The 18,181-nt window shown below is 44.6% G+C and overlaps 1 protein-coding gene across 7 annotated transcripts in view; it reads right to left on the bottom strand.

Moving 5' to 3' along the window:
- PDE1C (phosphodiesterase 1C) overlaps positions 1-17,742 on the bottom strand; it is a 506,697-nt gene extending 488,955 nt beyond the window's left edge. For 3 of the 7 annotated variants that reach the window (XM_043463253.1, XM_043463258.1, XM_043463257.1), the window contains exon 1: positions 17,199-17,737. In XM_043463253.1, coding sequence (XP_043319188.1) covers positions 17,199-17,283 — 85 coding nt within the window. In that variant the 5' untranslated portion in view covers positions 17,284-17,737. Of the gene's footprint in view, positions 1-17,198 lie in introns of all 7 variants that reach the window. The other 4 variants (XM_043463251.1, XM_043463259.1, XM_043463250.1 and 1 more) reach the window with 3 other exon arrangements.
- Between the last annotated feature and the right edge of the window lie 439 nt (positions 17,743-18,181).

Here is an 18,181-nt window from a genome sequence, read left to right as displayed (position 1 = left end):
CATCCATGGCTGATTCATGTATAGCAAAAACTACCAAAATATTGTAAAGTAATTAGCCTCCAATTAAAATAAATAAATTTTAAAAATAAATAAATAGCGATCTTTCTTAATTTTCTAGAAATCTCACTTTTGCAAAGTCTTAAAACATTGCCAAGAGGCATTTTAAAAGTTTTGCACTAATCTTAGAAAATCAACTATGATGCTTCTGGCCCCAAACAGTAGAAAGTTATATTTTCTTTTTTTTTTTTTTAAAGTTATATTTTCATAATCTCTTCAGGGTAGTAGGTTTTTTTAAATATGAACCAAAAATAGAAAAAAAAAAAAATTTTTTTTTTTTTTTTTTTGAGGCTGACTTTTTTTTTCAGCTGTGTTGGGACAGGGTTGTGGCATGCAGGTTTAGTTGCCCCATGGCCTGTGGGATCTTAGTTCCCCAACTAGGGATCAAACTCACATCCCCAGCATTGGAATCCGGATTCTCAACCACTAGACCACCAGGGAAGTCCCACTGATTGGTATATTTTTAAATTTAAACTCTGAGCATCAAGCAAGGTTAAAAGGCATATTTACAAACAGCGAAATATACAGCAAATATTATCAAAGTTTAATAGCCTTAATAAATAAAAAGTTTACATAAATTAGAGAACTCTCCAACAGAAAAACATGTATGCTATCTATAAAAGGAATACAGATGTGATTTATAAAAGAAATAAGATGAGAAATAAAGATCAAATTCACTAATAAATAAACAGTAGAGTTATATGCCATTTTTGACCTACCAAATTACAACTTTTTTAAAGGTTGAGAGCCAATATAAAGGTCAACAGGGAAAGTCATACTTATGTGTGGAATTGTGGCTCAGCTGGTAAAGAATCTACCCGCAATGCAGGAGACCTGGGTTCAATTCCTGGATTAGGAAGATTCCCTGGAGAAGGGAAAGGCTACCCACTCCAGTATTCTGGCCTGGAGAATTCCATGGACTGTATAGCCCATGGGGTCAAAAAGAGTCGGACACCACTGAGTGACTTTCACTTTCAACACTAGAGAAGGAGAATGTATATTTCAAATGCTTCAAAAATATTAAACACTTTGAAGTCAACAACTTTACTTCTTAGAATCTATCCTAAGGCAAAAAAGCTTTATAAAGATGTAAAAATGAGTGGTAATCACTGAGTGAGCAAGAAAGCAGAAAGAACTTAAATGTCAAACAGTAGAGGTCAGCTAAAGAAATCATGGGATCTTAAAAAACTCGACTGATGAAGACTATTGACAAGAAATAACATTAATTATACATTGTCAGGTAAGAGGGAAAAAGTAAACAACAAAACTATAATGGACCCATATTTGAAAAAACAATAATGAATTGTTCATATGGGTTAAAACTCAAGCAGAAAAAAACAAATTTCTCAAAATGTTAACAGTAATTCTCATGCATGTTGATATTACAGGTAGGATTTTGTGTTTTCTTTGCCAATCTTTATTTTATAAATTTTTCTGCAATCAACATGTACAACTTACATAAAAATTGTAGTAATAGCATGCTGAAAATCGCTAAGCATTTTTCTCCTTTCCAAGAACATTAATATACTAGTTTTTTTTCTCCTTATCATGGAAGAAAGCACCATGGATTCCCATTAATGGAAAAAGATGTGGTTTGCCATCACCCTGAGGGACGCTTTCAGTGGGATGATTACAGCTGCTATGACAACAAGGGGAGGCTGTGATGTCACATAATGATCCAGTGACTGCACCATCCCTGTCCCAATGCAGCGCTCTCACTGCCAGCTGGAAATCCAGCAGAGACCTCATTAAGAGCATCTGTTCAGTAATTACTACAAGTTTCCCCTCATCATGCATCCAACTCTGAAGACAGCCCTACCACAGAACTCCCAACTCCCGAATCACAGACAGCCTAACCTCCCCCTTCTGTAGAGCTCAGACTGTCAGCCACCAGAGATCCTGGGTCAAGTGTTGGCATAGTCAGTAAAGGCGACTTCAACCAACAGGGACCAGGAGGGAAGAACCAGTCAGAGAACTTTTCACTGAAGCAGACATAAAGTCTCAAGGTGTCTAACTAAGGGACCTTATACTGCATCTCCCTAGAATATTTAAATATTGTCATTACCATTAGAAAAACCTACACCTCTAACCCACAGAAAGGAAGAGCAAATAGCAGTGATTACACAGCAAGCCAGATAATCAAGTGTAATATGAAAATGCATAATGAATTCTTCCACAATAAATATGAAATCCCAAGACCTTGTTCACACAGCACCTCGCACAGAGAGTAGCAGCAAACCACTACAATGGGAAGAGCTAGACAAACCGGGTTTCAAGTCCCAGCCCTATTACTTAATCTCCCAAACCTGTTTCTTCATCTGTAAACTGAGAATGCGTGCTCAATCACTACAGTCGTTTCCACCTCTGTGACCCTATGTGACCCTATAGCCCACCAGGCTCCTCTGTCCATGGGATTCTCCAGGCAAGAATACTGGAGTGGCTTGCCCTGACCTCCTCCAGGGGATCTTCCCAACCCAGAGATCAAACTCACGTCTCCTACGACTCCTGCATTGTTGACAGATTCTTTACCATTGAACCACCAGAGAAGCCCAAACTGAGAATAATAATTAGTAAAAGGAGCTGTTGAAAATTAAATATAAATGGGAAGGAAATCCAAAAAAGGCAAGGTACACATATACATATACAAATGGCTGATTCACTTTGCTGTACAGTAGAAACTAACATAATGTAAAGCAACCACACTCCAATAAAAATTAATTTAAAAAATAAAAACAAAATCTTTTCTTAGATTTGGGGGGGGGGGAAGAAGATTAAATATAAAGCTCTGAGCCTAGTATGTAGTACTGAAAAAAAGTTAGTCCCCCTAAAAAAAAAATGTTCGCAGAAAACTAAATGGATAGGTCAATGAAGTAACTGGTCTTGACTGAACCAATGTCAAAGTCTCCTCAAGGGCCTCTCTCTCTGGCCAGTCCTACTGCTAAACCATTCACTGTGTGCACGCATGCTCAGTTGCTAATTACAAGCACATATTATGTTGTTCTTACACATACATTTTCTCTGCCTACAGTTTTCCCAAGATTTCTCCCCTGCTCATCCCATCCTGAACCTCATCCAGTTCAGTGATTCCCAAACAAAGCCACACATCAGAGTTACTGAGACAGCTTTCTGAAAATGCACATTCCCAGGCCCCACTCCATTACTATAGAATCAGAATCTCCAAAGCCTGGGGCCCAGAAATCTTTGACAAGCTCCTCAGTTGGTTTTACAATGCAGCCAGCCCTGCCCCTGTAACATCTGAAAACCAGGTAGCTAATTCCTACTTCTATAAAGCTTGGTTTAAGGACTCTGCTACATTGCTGGTGGGATTGTAAAATGGTGCAGTTGGAAAACAGTTTGGCAGTTCCTCAAAAGTTAAATATTAACTTATCATACAACCCAGAAATTCCACTCGTTAAAATCTACCCAAGAAAATGATGACAGGGGCTTCCCTGGTGGCTCAGTGGTGAAGAATCCACCTGCTAATGCAGGAGACATGGGTTTGAGCCTTAATCAGGGAAGATCCCTCATACCGCAGAGCAACCAAGCCGGTGCACCCCAACTACTGAGCCTGTGCTCCAGAGCCTGGGAGCGCAGCTACTGAAGCCGGCGTGCTCGGGAGCCTGAGCTTCGCAAGGCAAGCTGCCACAATGAGAAGCCCATGCACCACATCTAGAGAGGAGCCCCCTGCTCTCTGCAACTAGAAAGCCTGCGCAGCAACAAAGACCCCGAGCAGCCAAACATAAATTAATTTTTTAAATAGTAATATTTATCAAAAATAAAATGTCCCAAATGGACTGGCACACTTAAAAAGAGAAGACTCCACACTTCCAACGCAGGGGATGTGGGTCTGATCCCTTGTCAGGGAGCGAAGATCCCACTGCAGCCAAAAGATCTTTAATTTTTTAATTTTTAAAAAATAAAACTGAATGAATCAAAGGAAAGGGGAGGGAAAAGGAGGACACGATAAGACAGGCACCTAGCCAATGTTTGTAAGAGTGAAGAGGAAGAGAAGGAAGGAAGGAGTGGCTTTCTTTTGAAATAAACTCTAAAGAACATTCTAATCCTAAGGCCTTCAGATCCAGTTGCCTCCCCCATTCAAGGTCATAAACCCTCTCATTTGGGAGGCTAAGAAGAGATGCTGGATGTCCCAAAAGTGCTTTGAATTTTTACCTAAGGCCTGTGCTGCAGGTATAAGAAGGCCCTTCCTCTGACATCTCCCATGTCTGGCTGCCTCACACACAACCAGGTTAGCTTCAGATTCCCAGGGCAAGTGTCTGTTTCCTCAGACTTTTGGACTCAGTGGGAGAAGGCGAGGGTTGGATGATTTGAGAGAATAGCATTGAAACAAGTACATTACGATATGTAAAATAGATGGCCAGTTTGAAGCCAGTGCTCTGGGACAACCCAGAGGGATGGAGTGGGGAGTGAAGAGGGAGAGGGGTTCAGGATGTTGGGGGACACATGTATACCTGTGGCCTGCATTCATACTGATGTATGGCAAAAACCATCACAATATTATAAAGTAATTATCTTCCAATTAAAATAAATTAACTACTTTTTTTTTTTAAGTGTCTGTTTCATCATCAGAAAATGGGAAATTAAATGAGCTAGTGCCTTCAAAGCCCTTAGAACAGTGCCTGGAAAATAGCAAATGTTCAATTACACACAGAAAGTAAATGTATGTAGGTGTGTATGTTTATATATAAAATATGTTTGTGTATAACTGGTGAGGCAGCATTGCCCAAACAGGCCATGTTGTGAGATACTCCAATAAGATTCACCTGGCTTGTGTCCAGATTGTATCCAGATTGGAGAAGCCAAGAACAGTGCCAAAGAGGGCCTAGGCACTAAGAGAGGGAAAGAGCTGAGTAATTTTAAATGTCCGTGCACACCAATAAATTTTAAAATGCAGGTAAGTCAACATGGATGATCCCATTTAGAAAGAAAACTGCTAAAGAATACCATGCAAATTTAAGATAAAGAAAATATGGAAGCAGATTCACCTAAATATTAACAGAGGTCATCTCTGAATAATGAGTTTTTCTTTCCTGAGTTCCCAAATGAATATGGATCATTTTTATGGACAAATGAAATTAATTATCCTATCTTCATTTTATTAAAAAAAAAATGAATTAAGTAACTAGGAAAATGAAGAAAACCCTCAGCCCCTAAGGACAATCTGCCTCTCTGACAGCCTGGAAATTTGTCTGGTTTGTTCCAAAGACAGAAGGGTTTAGGAAGGCCCAGATACAGAGGAGGAAGGCCATGTACACGGTAGTGGTCCCCTATGACACAAGAGCAGGCCCAGTCAGCAAACACTCACACGCTGATTTGCCTCAGGATAAACAGCTTGTGCTTTTGTGAACACAAATCTGGTCATGTCACTTCTGCTTAAAACTATTAGTTGCCTTCCACTGCTCTTGGGAAAAAGACCAAACCCTTCAGGTGGCCCACAAGAACCTCTGCCCACCTCTCGGGCCTCTCCCTAACCCCTATTCCTCCTCTACTCCATCTGCACGCTTCCCCACCTCCTTCTTCCACCCGCCTCATCAGGGGAGTCCATCCCCAGGCTAGGCTCTACCCCAGTGCCCCAGACTAGGCTCCATGCCATTTTCGGACCAGCACATGACCAGCACAGCACCCAGGCCATGCCACCAAAGCACAGCTATACCACTAACATCTGTGGGCTCCGTTGGGCCCACAGTTTGACTCACATTATATCCCTAATGCCTAACACAATAGCTGGCATATGGAGGGCACCTAATAAAGGCCAAGCTTTGAATGATTACCATTCACGGGCAGGCAGGGACACGGTGAAGTGTAAGCCCAGGGAAAAGCAAAGACCAACCACAAAAGGCCTGTGAGCCTTACTAGGGAATGTAGGTTTCATCTGCAAGTGATGGGAGCTACCAGACAGTTTTAAACTGGAGGGCAGCAGGATTAGCTGCATGTTCCAACTGCTAGAATCTAGCTACCATGTTGAGAGGGGTTTAGAATGGAGACAAATTGGGGAGATAGGGTGACCACCTGGAAACACTGCAACAGACTGAGAGAAGAGAGGGGTCTGATCTAAGGTAGAGGAGATGAAGGGGAAAATATGGATTGGAAAGAGTTTGGAGAAGGAAATCTATAGGACCTGATGACTAATTAGCTGTGGGGACACAGGAAAAGGAATCTAAGATGGTTCCCAGATTTCTGCTTCAGATGCCAGAGCTTTCCAAAATGCAGAAATTGGATTTGGGCCATTGCTCTAACTTTGACTTCTTGAAGCCCCAGCTTGTCCACCTGTAAAAAGAAGCTGTTCAAAGTTTCCCTGCAGGGTTACTGGTAGACTCAAATGAGCTGATGTTTGGGAAAGTGCTTCACAAATTGTAAAACATTGTTATTATTATTATTATCATCATCATCATCATCATCATCAGGGCAACAGATTACAAAACAACTGCATAATCACCCCCAGAAAACAGCTTCTTGGAATAGTCACCAAGACCAGGCTTATGGTCTTACACAACTGGCCTGATTTCTGTTTCTTTTAAACTGTATTCCCTGTCTTAAACTGTTAGCCTCATGAATGATCCGATGAGGAAAAAAGAAAAGGCATCTTGTTGAAAAGCTGAGTTCCCCGGGGCCCAGAAGACAGTTGGGATCTGGTCCCAGTCAGAGTCCTGCTGGTTCCCTCTTTAAGAGATGCTGGATTCCCCTTCAATACTTACTGACTTGACAAATTTCAAAAATCTAAAGGAACTTCCAGTGGTTAAAGAAAGATGTCTCACTAGAAACAATGAGCCTTTCTTGGAAACTGTAAGCTAATGACTTTAAAATAGAAATCCATCCACTTTCCCACTCGCTGCCTAAATCCCATGTGTTCATTTGGGATCCTTGGGCCCAGGAGTCAAGAGTAAACCAAAGCCAGTTCCCTCTGGGGATCTTTCAGAGAGATAAAGATTCCAAAAGGCTGGAGGGTTCGCATACCTTGTATCACAGTGAACATCTAGCCCAGTCAAAATGCCTTCAGGTATGGCATAAGCCAAGGAAGGAGAATAGAGAAGGGAAAGGAATTAAGATGTAGAAGAACCTGGGATAGTCTCATTACTGAGCCAGCAATTTACAAATGGCATAATCAAATATAGATACTATTATTCCTACTTTACAAGACTCAGGAAGGTGAACAATGTGGCCAAATATCTCTTCCCTGGTGAACATCAGAGTTCAGCAATTCAACTTCTGGTTTGTGCAAAAATAAAGAAGGAATATTCTTTCTACCTTATACAACACAATAATTCTTTGAGATGACTTCCAATAGTCAAGATGTCTGATGAATAAAATATGTAATTCAGCAAATCCAGTATGGCACTTCAACACTCCCCCCAAAAAAATTCTAATTAAAAAAAAAAAAAAACCACAGGAAAGACACTGAACCTGAGCTCTAAAGACCTGCACTGAAATCCTCACCAGTAACTGCTCTACCTATAACCTTATTTATAAAAGTTGAATCAGACCACCTTAAAGGCCCCTTCTTAAAGGCTAAACAAATGCCTGTGGTTAGTAGTAATCCAAGTCCAGCAGAACTTGATCCTTCTCTTTCTTCTCCAAGCCCCAGGAATCACACCTGACCCAATCTATCTACACCGTTATCAAGAAGAGAAAAAGCACCGCTGTCTGGAGGAGAATCAGAGAGAAAAGTCAGGAACCAGCTAAGCAATTAAATTATTTCTTTTCCGAGAAGCAAACATTGGCAGCAGTGTCTGTGGACTAACACTCATGGATGGAGTCTTGAGTGGTTTGGACCTTTGTCCACAAGACAAATAAAAACCAAGTTCCAGCGGCTCTGCTTTCAAGTCCCCCCACAGGGACCCTGGGGGAAGGCCTGGGTCTCAGGCCAAGCCCCCACCACACTCCGGAGCCTGCCCACCAACAGCACAGGAAGTGCCAGCCACTCTCCCCAGAGCAGCTGGCACCAATTACCCAAACCCAGCTGGAAATACTCAGCTGGGGTGAGGCAATGCCCGGCCTGATCGGAAATCCTACACTCAAACAAAGGCAGCCTTGCAACCGCACCAGCACACAACACAGTGGCTGGTCAGGGGCTGGGGGAGGCAGCCAGAGGGCAGGCTGGGGACCTCCAGGCAGGGAAGCAGCTGTGGGTCTGGGAGACTTGCCCGTTCCCTGATTTCAGAGCCTCTCCATTATCACAACCAACAGCTACCAATTACTGGGCATCCAGAGCATGCTGAGTTCTTCTGGTCCTCATTCTACTGAACTCCCCCAGCAACACAACAAAGAAGGAACTGTTATCCCCATTTACACATGAGGGACCCGAGGCTCACAAAGGCGAATGACCTTTCCCACCATCACGGAGACAGGAAGTGCCAGGACTGGGTCAAGAGCCCAGGTGTCCTGCATTACTTTCCTTTCTGCAAAACATCCTGGCCTAGGAAAGCAAACTACATACAAAGGGCCTGGCAACGAGGGGCTCACTTTGCAAAGTCATCACAGGTGACACCCTGAGTCCTAAAAGATGATCAGCCGGTTAGGAAGATGGGAACATCTGTAGGTCCACCATGGATCTGAGGACACCCGTCTAGTACTGGGACTCCAACACCCAAGAACACACAAAAGTCAATGCCTCTTGGCAGGAAATGCCAACGTTGAACTACAGAAAGCAGAAGATCAAGGCCATCCTTATGGCTCTTCAAGGAACAGCATAAATAAGTGCTGATCAAGAAGGTCTCAGAGATAGTTATTATTATCTTCATGTTAATTATATATTATGGAAATGTATTATTATTTCTACATGTAGTAGTACAGGCTTCCCCAGTAGCTCAGCGGTAAAGAATTCAACTGCAATGCAGGACACACAGGAGACGTGGGCTCAATCCCTGGGTCGGGAAGATCCCCTGGAAGAAGGCACGGCAACCCACTCCAGTATGCTTGTCAGGAAGATCCCACGGACAGAGGAGTCTGGTGGGCTACAGTCCATAGGGTCACAAAGAGTCAGACATGACTAAAGGGCTGAGCAGCAGCAGAGCACCATGCAGTAATGAATATTATAATAATAATATGGAAATAACATCACAACAAACATTTATATAGAATTTACTATGTACCCAGTGTTCTTCAGAGTGCTTGATGTACATTAACTCATTTAATCTTCCAACACCCTAGGAGATGAGTAACATAGCTATCTCCATTTACAGAATGGTTAAGTAACTTGTCCAAGATCACAACAATCACATAGCTAATAAACTATGAAGCCAAAATTCAAACCAAGGTAGTCAAGCTCCATAATCCATACTCTTAACCTCTACACACTGCCTCTCAACTACAACAAATATTTATTAAGGAGGATCCATGCTAGGTCCTTCCACTACTATTATCTATGATCACATTTGTTGTTCATTACAAACAAATGTAGTAACATGAATTGAAGCCATGAAGGTTTCATATCACAAAAGAATGGAGCTAGCCTTGCAGGCAAGCAGCAACACTTGAAAATCTCCATGCACACCCCCATTTCTCATTGGGATTTGACATCACAGAGGTGGAATGTGTGGAAGGCCCAAGCAGCTACACATTGACTTACCCTTGGTGAGAGCTCAGTAGTTATCAGACTTCACTGTGAGTACAGTGAGCTATCACACAAAGTTGGATACACAAAATCTAGTCTAGTTACTTCAATAATAATTTCAACTCTTTGCTAGTCTTACATTCTACTTGCCTCTGTGATGCTCTGAACTCTACAAATTTCTTTCACTAGAAATCTGAAAGTGCCTCACTTAGCCATCCCCCTGCACCTTCCAGCTCTGGGAAAGCTACAATGGCCTTCAGGACTCAAAGTTCACCACCTTTCTGGAGCAGTAGGAACCACGGAGAATTTTGTACCCAACCAGTTCACTTACAGATGGAGAAACTACCTCCCACGTTAAGTGACTTGCCCAGGATTAAAGAGCAAGTTAGGAAGAACCTAACCATAACTTTCAGTTCTGAGTCTGGTATGTGTTTCCCACTAACACTGTGCATGTTTTCCCCTGTGGTTCCCCTGGCCCTTCTACAGTGCTTAACTCAGTGCTATATTCAGCAAATGTTTATTATCTCTCAATAAAAATAGTGTTATAGACTGTGTCCCCTCAAAATTCATATGTTATAACCTAACCCCCACTGTAATGGTATTAGGTGGTGGGGCTTTTGGCAGGTAATTTGGTCATGAGGGTGGAGCCTCATAAATTGGATTAGTGCCCTTATTAAAGAGACCCCAGAGAGCTCCCTCACTCCTTGTGCCATGTGAGTACACAGTAAGATGACAGCCCCCTATGAACTAGGAAGCAGGTCCTTACCAGATACCAAATATGCTGGTGTCTTCTCAGCCTCCAGAGCTGTGGGAAATACATTTCTGTTAAGCCACCCAACCTGTGGTATTCTGTTCTGGTAGCCAGAATAAGATAATGCCTAGGAGCTCTGCTTGCATTATCTCGTTTAATTGCCCAATCCAGCAAGGTAGATACTATTTATTATGTCCATTTCACAGTTTAGGACACTAAACTTTAGCCATTTGATGCCACCATTCCAAGATCATGATAAACACATGAGGTTCAGAATCTGAACCCCCAGTGTCTAACTCCAGAGGTTGTTATATTCTGAACTCTATTAGGTGCAATTTTACCATCCTGGTCCCCTTTTCCTTTTCCAGTTCCCAAGGCAAGTTCAGAAGCTCATTCCTGCAGTGATGTTCCCCCCACTACCCCCAACGTCCCCATGGCCCCAGGTGGACTGTGCCCATTGCTCTGCTAAGTCCATGGAGGCTTGGTAGCCATGCCTCAGGCACTGGGTGGCCCCGGGAGGTGACCAGTCCATGGGAGGGCAGAAGGTGTCCAGCACCCACTCTGTTCCTGTTCCCTTCTGGCGTCAGGGGCCAAGATGTGGGCTTCCTGGTGGCCATTCCCACGCCAGCACACAGCAGTAGTGACATACCCCTAAGTCTGCCCCAGACATACTTATGAACCCTCAGGATCACACCACTAACCCTCACCCACTCGCAGCCAGAGCCAGTACTGGTCACAATATAACCTCTAGCGGGGGGAAGGGCTGCTGAGCAAGCACGCAGTGTGACAGCAGGCACTGTGAGTGGAACTTCACTCCCCTGGCCGGGTTCACCCAGGAGGAAGGTTCACCCCAGCCCCGTTTACTCTGAGAAGGAAACTGAGGCTCAGCGAAGCTAACTGACTTGCTTGGCCGGCACAGTTAAGTCTTCGTGTGACTCCAACGCCCAGGGCTTCCTGCTACAAACACCCCTTCTCAGACAACACACATCCCTATCGCCATGCGCTCCAGTTGCTGGCTGCCAGTAAGACCCCATGGAGAGAGCCTCACTTCTCTCACTTCCTTTGCTGATGTGCAAACACCATGCAGAGGGACACACGAGCTCTAATCAGTATTGTCTTCCCTCAAAACAAGAAGCTGTCTAATGACATCTCAGGGTTAATAAACAACTTTTTCACATGTAACTTCACTTGATCCTCACCACAGCCCGGTAACTAAGGATCACACTCTGCATCTTACACATGAAGGACTGTGGCTCAGATGCAGAAAGGGAATCACGGGGGAGGTGAGAGTCAGAGCGGAAACTGCAGTCCCAGTTTGCATGAGCCCTCAGTCCAAATGCCCCCTTCACCTGGCTCTGTTTGAATCTTTCCCAGGGATGTGAGGAGGAGGAGGAGGAGAGAATTAGGGCAACGGGTGCTGGGAGGCAGTTGCAGAACAGTTTGCCTTGGATACTAATTCAGTTCTTGCAACCCACCAGCACTCCCAACAATGCCCAGAGGTTGCTGCCAGCCAGACAAACTAACGGGCAGACAAGACACAGAACACTGAGACCAATCTGCGGCCCTGTGCACCAAGGCCAGGAGCCTCTTTCCCCGGGCTGGAAAGGGGCCAAGCCCCCAGTGCATGCAGCCCAATATCCCAGCCTCGGCCACCCACAGAGCCCTGCCCACCCAGGACCCTTGTGAAACATGCACCCGCCAACAGACCTCCCCGCTTAGTGGGGGTTCCCAGCACCCAGCAGTCCCAGATGGGACAGGGAACCCTCACACCCTGCCCCTTAGGCCTCTGACTGCTGTCTAGGGGCCCCTTGTTTTTCCTCCTCTGGGACAACCCCGCAGAGAGAAACACACGGGCAAGGGAGCCCGTGGCAGTTGCTATAGGCAACGCATCCCTCTGTTAGCAACACCTTACAGGCCTAGAATTTTCCACACCACCACCAGGTTCATTTGTGGAGGAAGCAGCTTCTTGTCCACACACCCCATCAACTTCATATCCTCCTGGCCCATAGCTTCACCCACTTCCTTCTGACACCCTAGAGGTCATCACCTTGAGGAAAAGAGAAAACAAGGGCCCCCCCAAGACCCATTTTCTCATCTGTAAACTGAGAGGTGAGGCACACCAACAGGGATCAAGAGAGTCCCCCTCAGGTGGTTAAAAGAAAAAAGTGCTTTTGCTTTCTGCAGACATACTTCACTTTGGAAGGAAAAGTGTGTGTTTTGGGCAGCCTCATGGAGAAAGTAAGAATCTGCAAATCCACTTAATACAAACCCAAACAGATATCCAAACCCCAGGAGACAAAGAAAGTTCTTCTGGAAAACAGTAATACAGCAACTCTCCCCATAACCGTTTATTTCATATTCAAATGCTAGTTCATGAACACAGTCAAATTACACTTGAACTTCTACACATGGCCTTCAATTAATGTTAATTGTTATAATTATTGGCTACAATCATAACTGGGGCTTCTCAGGTGGCTCAATGATAAAGAATCCGTCTGCCGATGCAGGAGATACAGTTAGATTCCTGGGTCAGGAAGATGCCCTGAAGAAAGAAATGGCAACCCACTGCAGTATTCGTACCTGGGAAATCCCGTGGACAGAAGAGCCTGGCAGGCTACAGTCCATGGGGTCGCAAAGAGTCGGACACAACTTGGTAACTAAACAACAACAATCCTAACTACAATGGTTTCCTAGGAATGCGACCCTCAAATCACGAAGGCTCTACGACAGTCAGTGCTTTCTGGATGTGGCATGTGTTCAAGCTCACGGTCTTATATTCAAGACCTCTTGACCACAGGGATCGAACCCAAGCCTCCTGCATCTCCAGCACTGCAGGCAGAATCTTTACCATCTGAGCCACCATGGAAGCCCCTCTTAACCCAGAAACTTCCACTTAACAGAGAGAAGTTCCATCAGGAGCCCTCCAAGGAAACTTGATTCTTGACCTTGCCATGTGGGGGCTCACACACCCCTCTTCTGCAGAATCCCAAGACCCCTGCTGACCTCATAAGCCAGGGGTAACAATCTCTTGAATCTGAGAGAAAATCTCTTGAATCACCAGGACCGTAACATAAATTCCTTTAGTAAAGTTCTTTGACCTGGAAATTTTGCATAATTAACAGACTGGAAGAGAAGGTGATTCCTGATGACAGAATGTCAGACACCTGAGAAAAAAAGCGATCTGGGCTCTAGAATTTCTTCAGGATTCTTCCTTCACATAGTTAGAGGGGGACTGTCCACCTACTCCACCTTGCTGGAACCATGGGACAAGCTGGAGACCATGGGTGCAGGCTACAAGATATCTGTACATTCACAAACCAAGTCCTAACTGCCACATGCTGATGTTGCAGGAATATGAAGCCCCCTGCTTAGAAGAAAATGTCACGTAACATACAGGACAGACAGTACTTGCAAATCACACACAGAGACACATATACATGGTGTGTATATAATGCATATTATTAGTACATATTATCACGTGATTAATATATGGTAATTATATAATATATTGTACAATATATAGTAGCTATAATTATATATTACATACATTTGATACATTGATTATATGTATAATTAACATGTATTACATACATTAAGAGTACAGTTGACTCTTGAACAACTAGGGTTAGTTGAAAATTTGTGTCATAACTAATCCTATATGTGATTCTTCCATAGCCCCAATTCCACATCCTCAGATTCAACCAGCTGCAGATTGTGTATACTGTAGTATTTACTATAAAAAAGAAATTCTTGTATAAGTGGACCTGAGCAATTCAAACCCACATTGTTCAAGAGTCAACTGTGCTTGAAAATCAGAAACTAATGATGAAACTCCCCTAGAGGAAAAATATACAGGCAAAGGACATAAAATGTAAAGAAGTGAAATAACATGTGGAAGTAAGATACTACCTTCCACCTCCCAAACGACAAACTCTTTAAAAATTATCAGTCCTCATGAGACTGTGTGAACACCTGATACGTGGCTGGTGGGAGTGTGAGTTGGTATTTCCAGAGAGTATTTAATAATATGCTTTAAAATCCCTAAAAATACACATAGTCTTAGACTACGCAATTTTACTTCTAGAAATTTATTCTCAAAAGTGTTACTGGATGTACTCAAAGATTTAGTCTTTTTTCATTGTCTATTATGGTAAAAAGTAAAAGGAACCTAAATAGCCAACAGTAAGTTTTTAAAATAAAAACAAATATAGAGTATGAAACAAAGCTACTATGATATTAAATACCATTACCAAACATTATGATTGCTGTTAAAAAATTGTGTATATAAAAAAGTACTGGAAGTATATACAACAAATATTAATAATGTTTAGCAGTTGGTGGTAAAATTACAAGCGATTTTTTCTTTCTTTTTAATTATCTGTATTGGCTACAATTTCTTTTTGATTATCTGTATTTGTTACAATCGGTATTTGCTATATTGGCCTAAAACTTCTAATACGTATCTGGGCAGCATTTAATAGCTTTTATTTTGTAAAATGTTATATATGAAGACATCATATCACCCCAAGAGGATGAATTCCTTGAATCCCAGGTTCTAGGTCTGATTTATCTTCAAAAACTCCCCATGATATTAGCTTAGGGTCTTGAACAATTACAATTACCATTTATTGAATGTTTGCCATTTGGCAAGCATTCTATTAAATTGTGTTTTTTAATACAGTAAAATTCAATAAAAATTTGTTGAAGGAGGGAGGGAATGAGGCGGGCAGATGGAAAGGAGTGAATGAATAAATGCCCAAAGATCTGAAACAAGCTGGCAGCTCTCTCACCATGAAGTGACCTGCTCACTTTTGAGGTCCCATTTGACCAGCAGACCATACCAATGTGCTAGACCATTTCCTCTAGTGAGAATGGGAGCAGAAAGGGAGTAGGTATTAGGCAAGGGACAGCCACACTACAAACTTGAGTTTTCGAAGCCACCGTTTTTGAAAGATTTCACAGGCAACTGCCAGGTAAAACTTAAAAATCATTTTTTGGAGCTTTCTAACTAGATTCACAAAAACCAGTATTAACACAGCCTTTTGATGAATCACTTTGGACCTTGGCAACCTTTAATTCATTCCTACAAAAACTCCCAAGCACTCACTATTAGAGGGTGAAAAATAAACTTAGGCACAATCTCATTCTTAAGGAACCTGCAGTGTACGAGGACAAGGAATAGTTGCTGAAATACTGGCTCAGGGCTAGGTGTGAGCCCTCACACAGTACTAGGAGGCCAAGACACATGCAGAAGTTCTTTCTTTCTCATGGGGAAGAAAAGCAGAGGAGGAGGTAAGTGAGAGTTGGGATAGACAAGATTTCTCAATGCAGAGTTGGGGAAATGGCATTCCTGACTGAGGGGACAGCCTGAGCAAAGGCTCTGAGGGGTGAGATGGGGGCCAGGGCAAGCCATCATGAGTGTGTGGAAGAAACAGATCTGCCATGTCAACTGAGGCAAGAAAGGCAAGTTCAAGCCAGAATGGAGAGACTTTGGAAGCAGGTAAAGGCGTTCAGACTGAATTCTGGTAGTAATGTGTCCAGTCCATGCCCCCTAAATCTTGGGCCACTCCATTAGAAGAAGTAAAGTGGCCCAGATCCTCTCCAATAGCCTCTTCTTGCCCCTGACAAATTCCTGCTACACTTCTAAAAAGCACCTTAATATACCCCTCACTTTCACAGGCTTCGAGAAGCTCAGATTTACAGCCATACTGCCCTGAGCACACACAGAAGTAGAAAAGCTGAAGCGGCTCCTTGACACCTGGTCCTTGACCCTGCTGGTCTCCAATCTCTGACATCCTGGAGAGGAAGCCTCCCTGGCTTAGCCCATCTCCTGGGAAAATGAGGAGATAATCCTTGGACCAGTTGATTCAAAACAGTACAGCATGGAACCGGTAGTAAAAGCACCAAGAACTGATCTCAAATTCGGCTTCTGGAGAGTCAGTCCTGTGGTCCTGCTTCCTCTAAGGACCATGGAGACACCTCCAGGCCCCTCTTAGTAAAGGGTTTGGGAAGGAAGCCACTGGAAATCCAGAGGACATGAGACAGATGTTTTCAAATGTTTTAGTAGCATGATACATCCCTCCCACCCTGCCTTCTTCCGACTCTAAATGTGTCTCTTTTTATGCCTTGTCTTCCCTGTCTTCCTTCCTACCTCCTCTCCCTCTCTCTCTCTCCCCCTACTTGTGTTCCTTTCTCTCCTTATTTCAACTTTTGTGAAACCTACTCTTCAATCTCTTTCTCTGAATCTATCTCTATGTGTCTGTCTCTCAGAGCCAGCTCATCTCTATCATCTCTCTCTCCGCGTCTCTGACATTCTGTCGGCTTCTCCGACTTTATATTCCTGAACTGGTGTGTGGGTGCGTCTACTAATGTATCTGCCCGGACTTCTCTTGTCATTCGGTCTCTCCTATCTGTGTGTCTTTCTGTGTCTCTGTCTTACTGTCTGTCGTGCACGTCTTTCTGTCGCTCTCTCTCCCCGTACCTCTCCATCTCTCTGCCTCCATCCGTGCCTCTATCCCTCCTCTCCCGGCTCGCGTTACTAAAATCGCAGCGAGGAATGGAGCAGCTCAGAAAGGTGTGACCCTAAAAACCAGCTTAAGCGGGATGCCAGGTTAGAGCGGCGGGAGGGGTACCGTGGGGACATCCCCGGTGACGGCCGAGCCACACATGCGACTTCCCGGCACTATCGCCGCTCCCCGGGTCTCCCGCTTGGCGAGCGCCCCGCGACCCAGCCCCACCCCGACCACCCACGTCCCTGGCTCAGAAGGACCCTCGCCACCCTCCGGAAGGCCGGAAGTAGGGCAGAGGGCGGAAAGTTCTCACCGATGGTGAAGCTGTAGCCATCGATGCTGAAAGTGGCGCTCCGGCATTTTTTGAAGCCCTCTTTCCTGTTGCTGGCGTCCGTCATGGCTCGGCCGGCGGCGTCCCGAGGTCCCCAGCGGAGGGGCGCGCACCCCGGCGCCGGCGCCCGGCTTTCAGCCGCGTCCCCCACCCGGGCGCGCGGCGCGCTGTCCCCGCCGGTCCGCCGCTCGCTGAGAGCGGAGCGCGCCGGCTGCTGGCACCGCGAGCGCGAAGTCGACTAACGCACTAGGCGCACGGCGGAGCCAGCGAGCCTCGCAAAAGCCCCATCTCCAGTGCCAGGTTCCAGCTACCACGAGAGGAGTGCGAACAAAGGGAGTCGACGCGCACCCGCGCTCGTGGATGGGGGCTGGTGGGGGGGTGGGTACCGAAATCCCTGTCTTTGCCACCTTCTCCCTGGAAGCCAGCGCGCTCCAGGCACGCCTGTTTTCTTTCTCAGCTTCGCCTTCCCCTCTCTGGAGGCTGGTGGGGTTTGGGGACTCAAGGGAATGGCTAAGATTTGGCGTCGTGCTTCTTTTGGATGTTTTCTCTGGCAGGCAAGAGAGCTCCCAAAAAACACATCAACAGATGGAAAAGCAAACATTCAAGCCGGTCAGATGCTGCCAAAGTTTGCTCCAAACAAGGAAGTCGGGAAAATCGCCACGCCCACTTCCTCCCAGCAGCTGTCCCCTGAACTAGCCTGGAACCCCGATAAGACTACTTCTCGACAGTCCCAGGCAAGGAAATAATCAAAGTAACCCATATTCGTGGCTAAGTGCTCTCACGCAGAGGTTCTAAGATGCACAAGTTCTAGTCCATTCCAAACGAACTGTCCGAGCTCTTTCCAATTGGTTTTGTCAAATAGACTTGGCAAAGTGTGTTGCCAAATAGAGATTCCTGGAATTTGTGGAGGTGGTAGAGATTTAACCAACCCTACAGCTAACCGCTCTTATCACAGAAGAGGAAAC

This window comes from Cervus canadensis, chromosome 3, assembly GCF_019320065.1.
Source record: "Cervus canadensis isolate Bull #8, Minnesota chromosome 3, ASM1932006v1, whole genome shotgun sequence".
NCBI classification, from domain to species: domain Eukaryota; kingdom Metazoa; phylum Chordata; class Mammalia; order Artiodactyla; family Cervidae; genus Cervus; species Cervus canadensis.
This window is presented reverse-complemented; position numbering and strand designations above follow the sequence as displayed.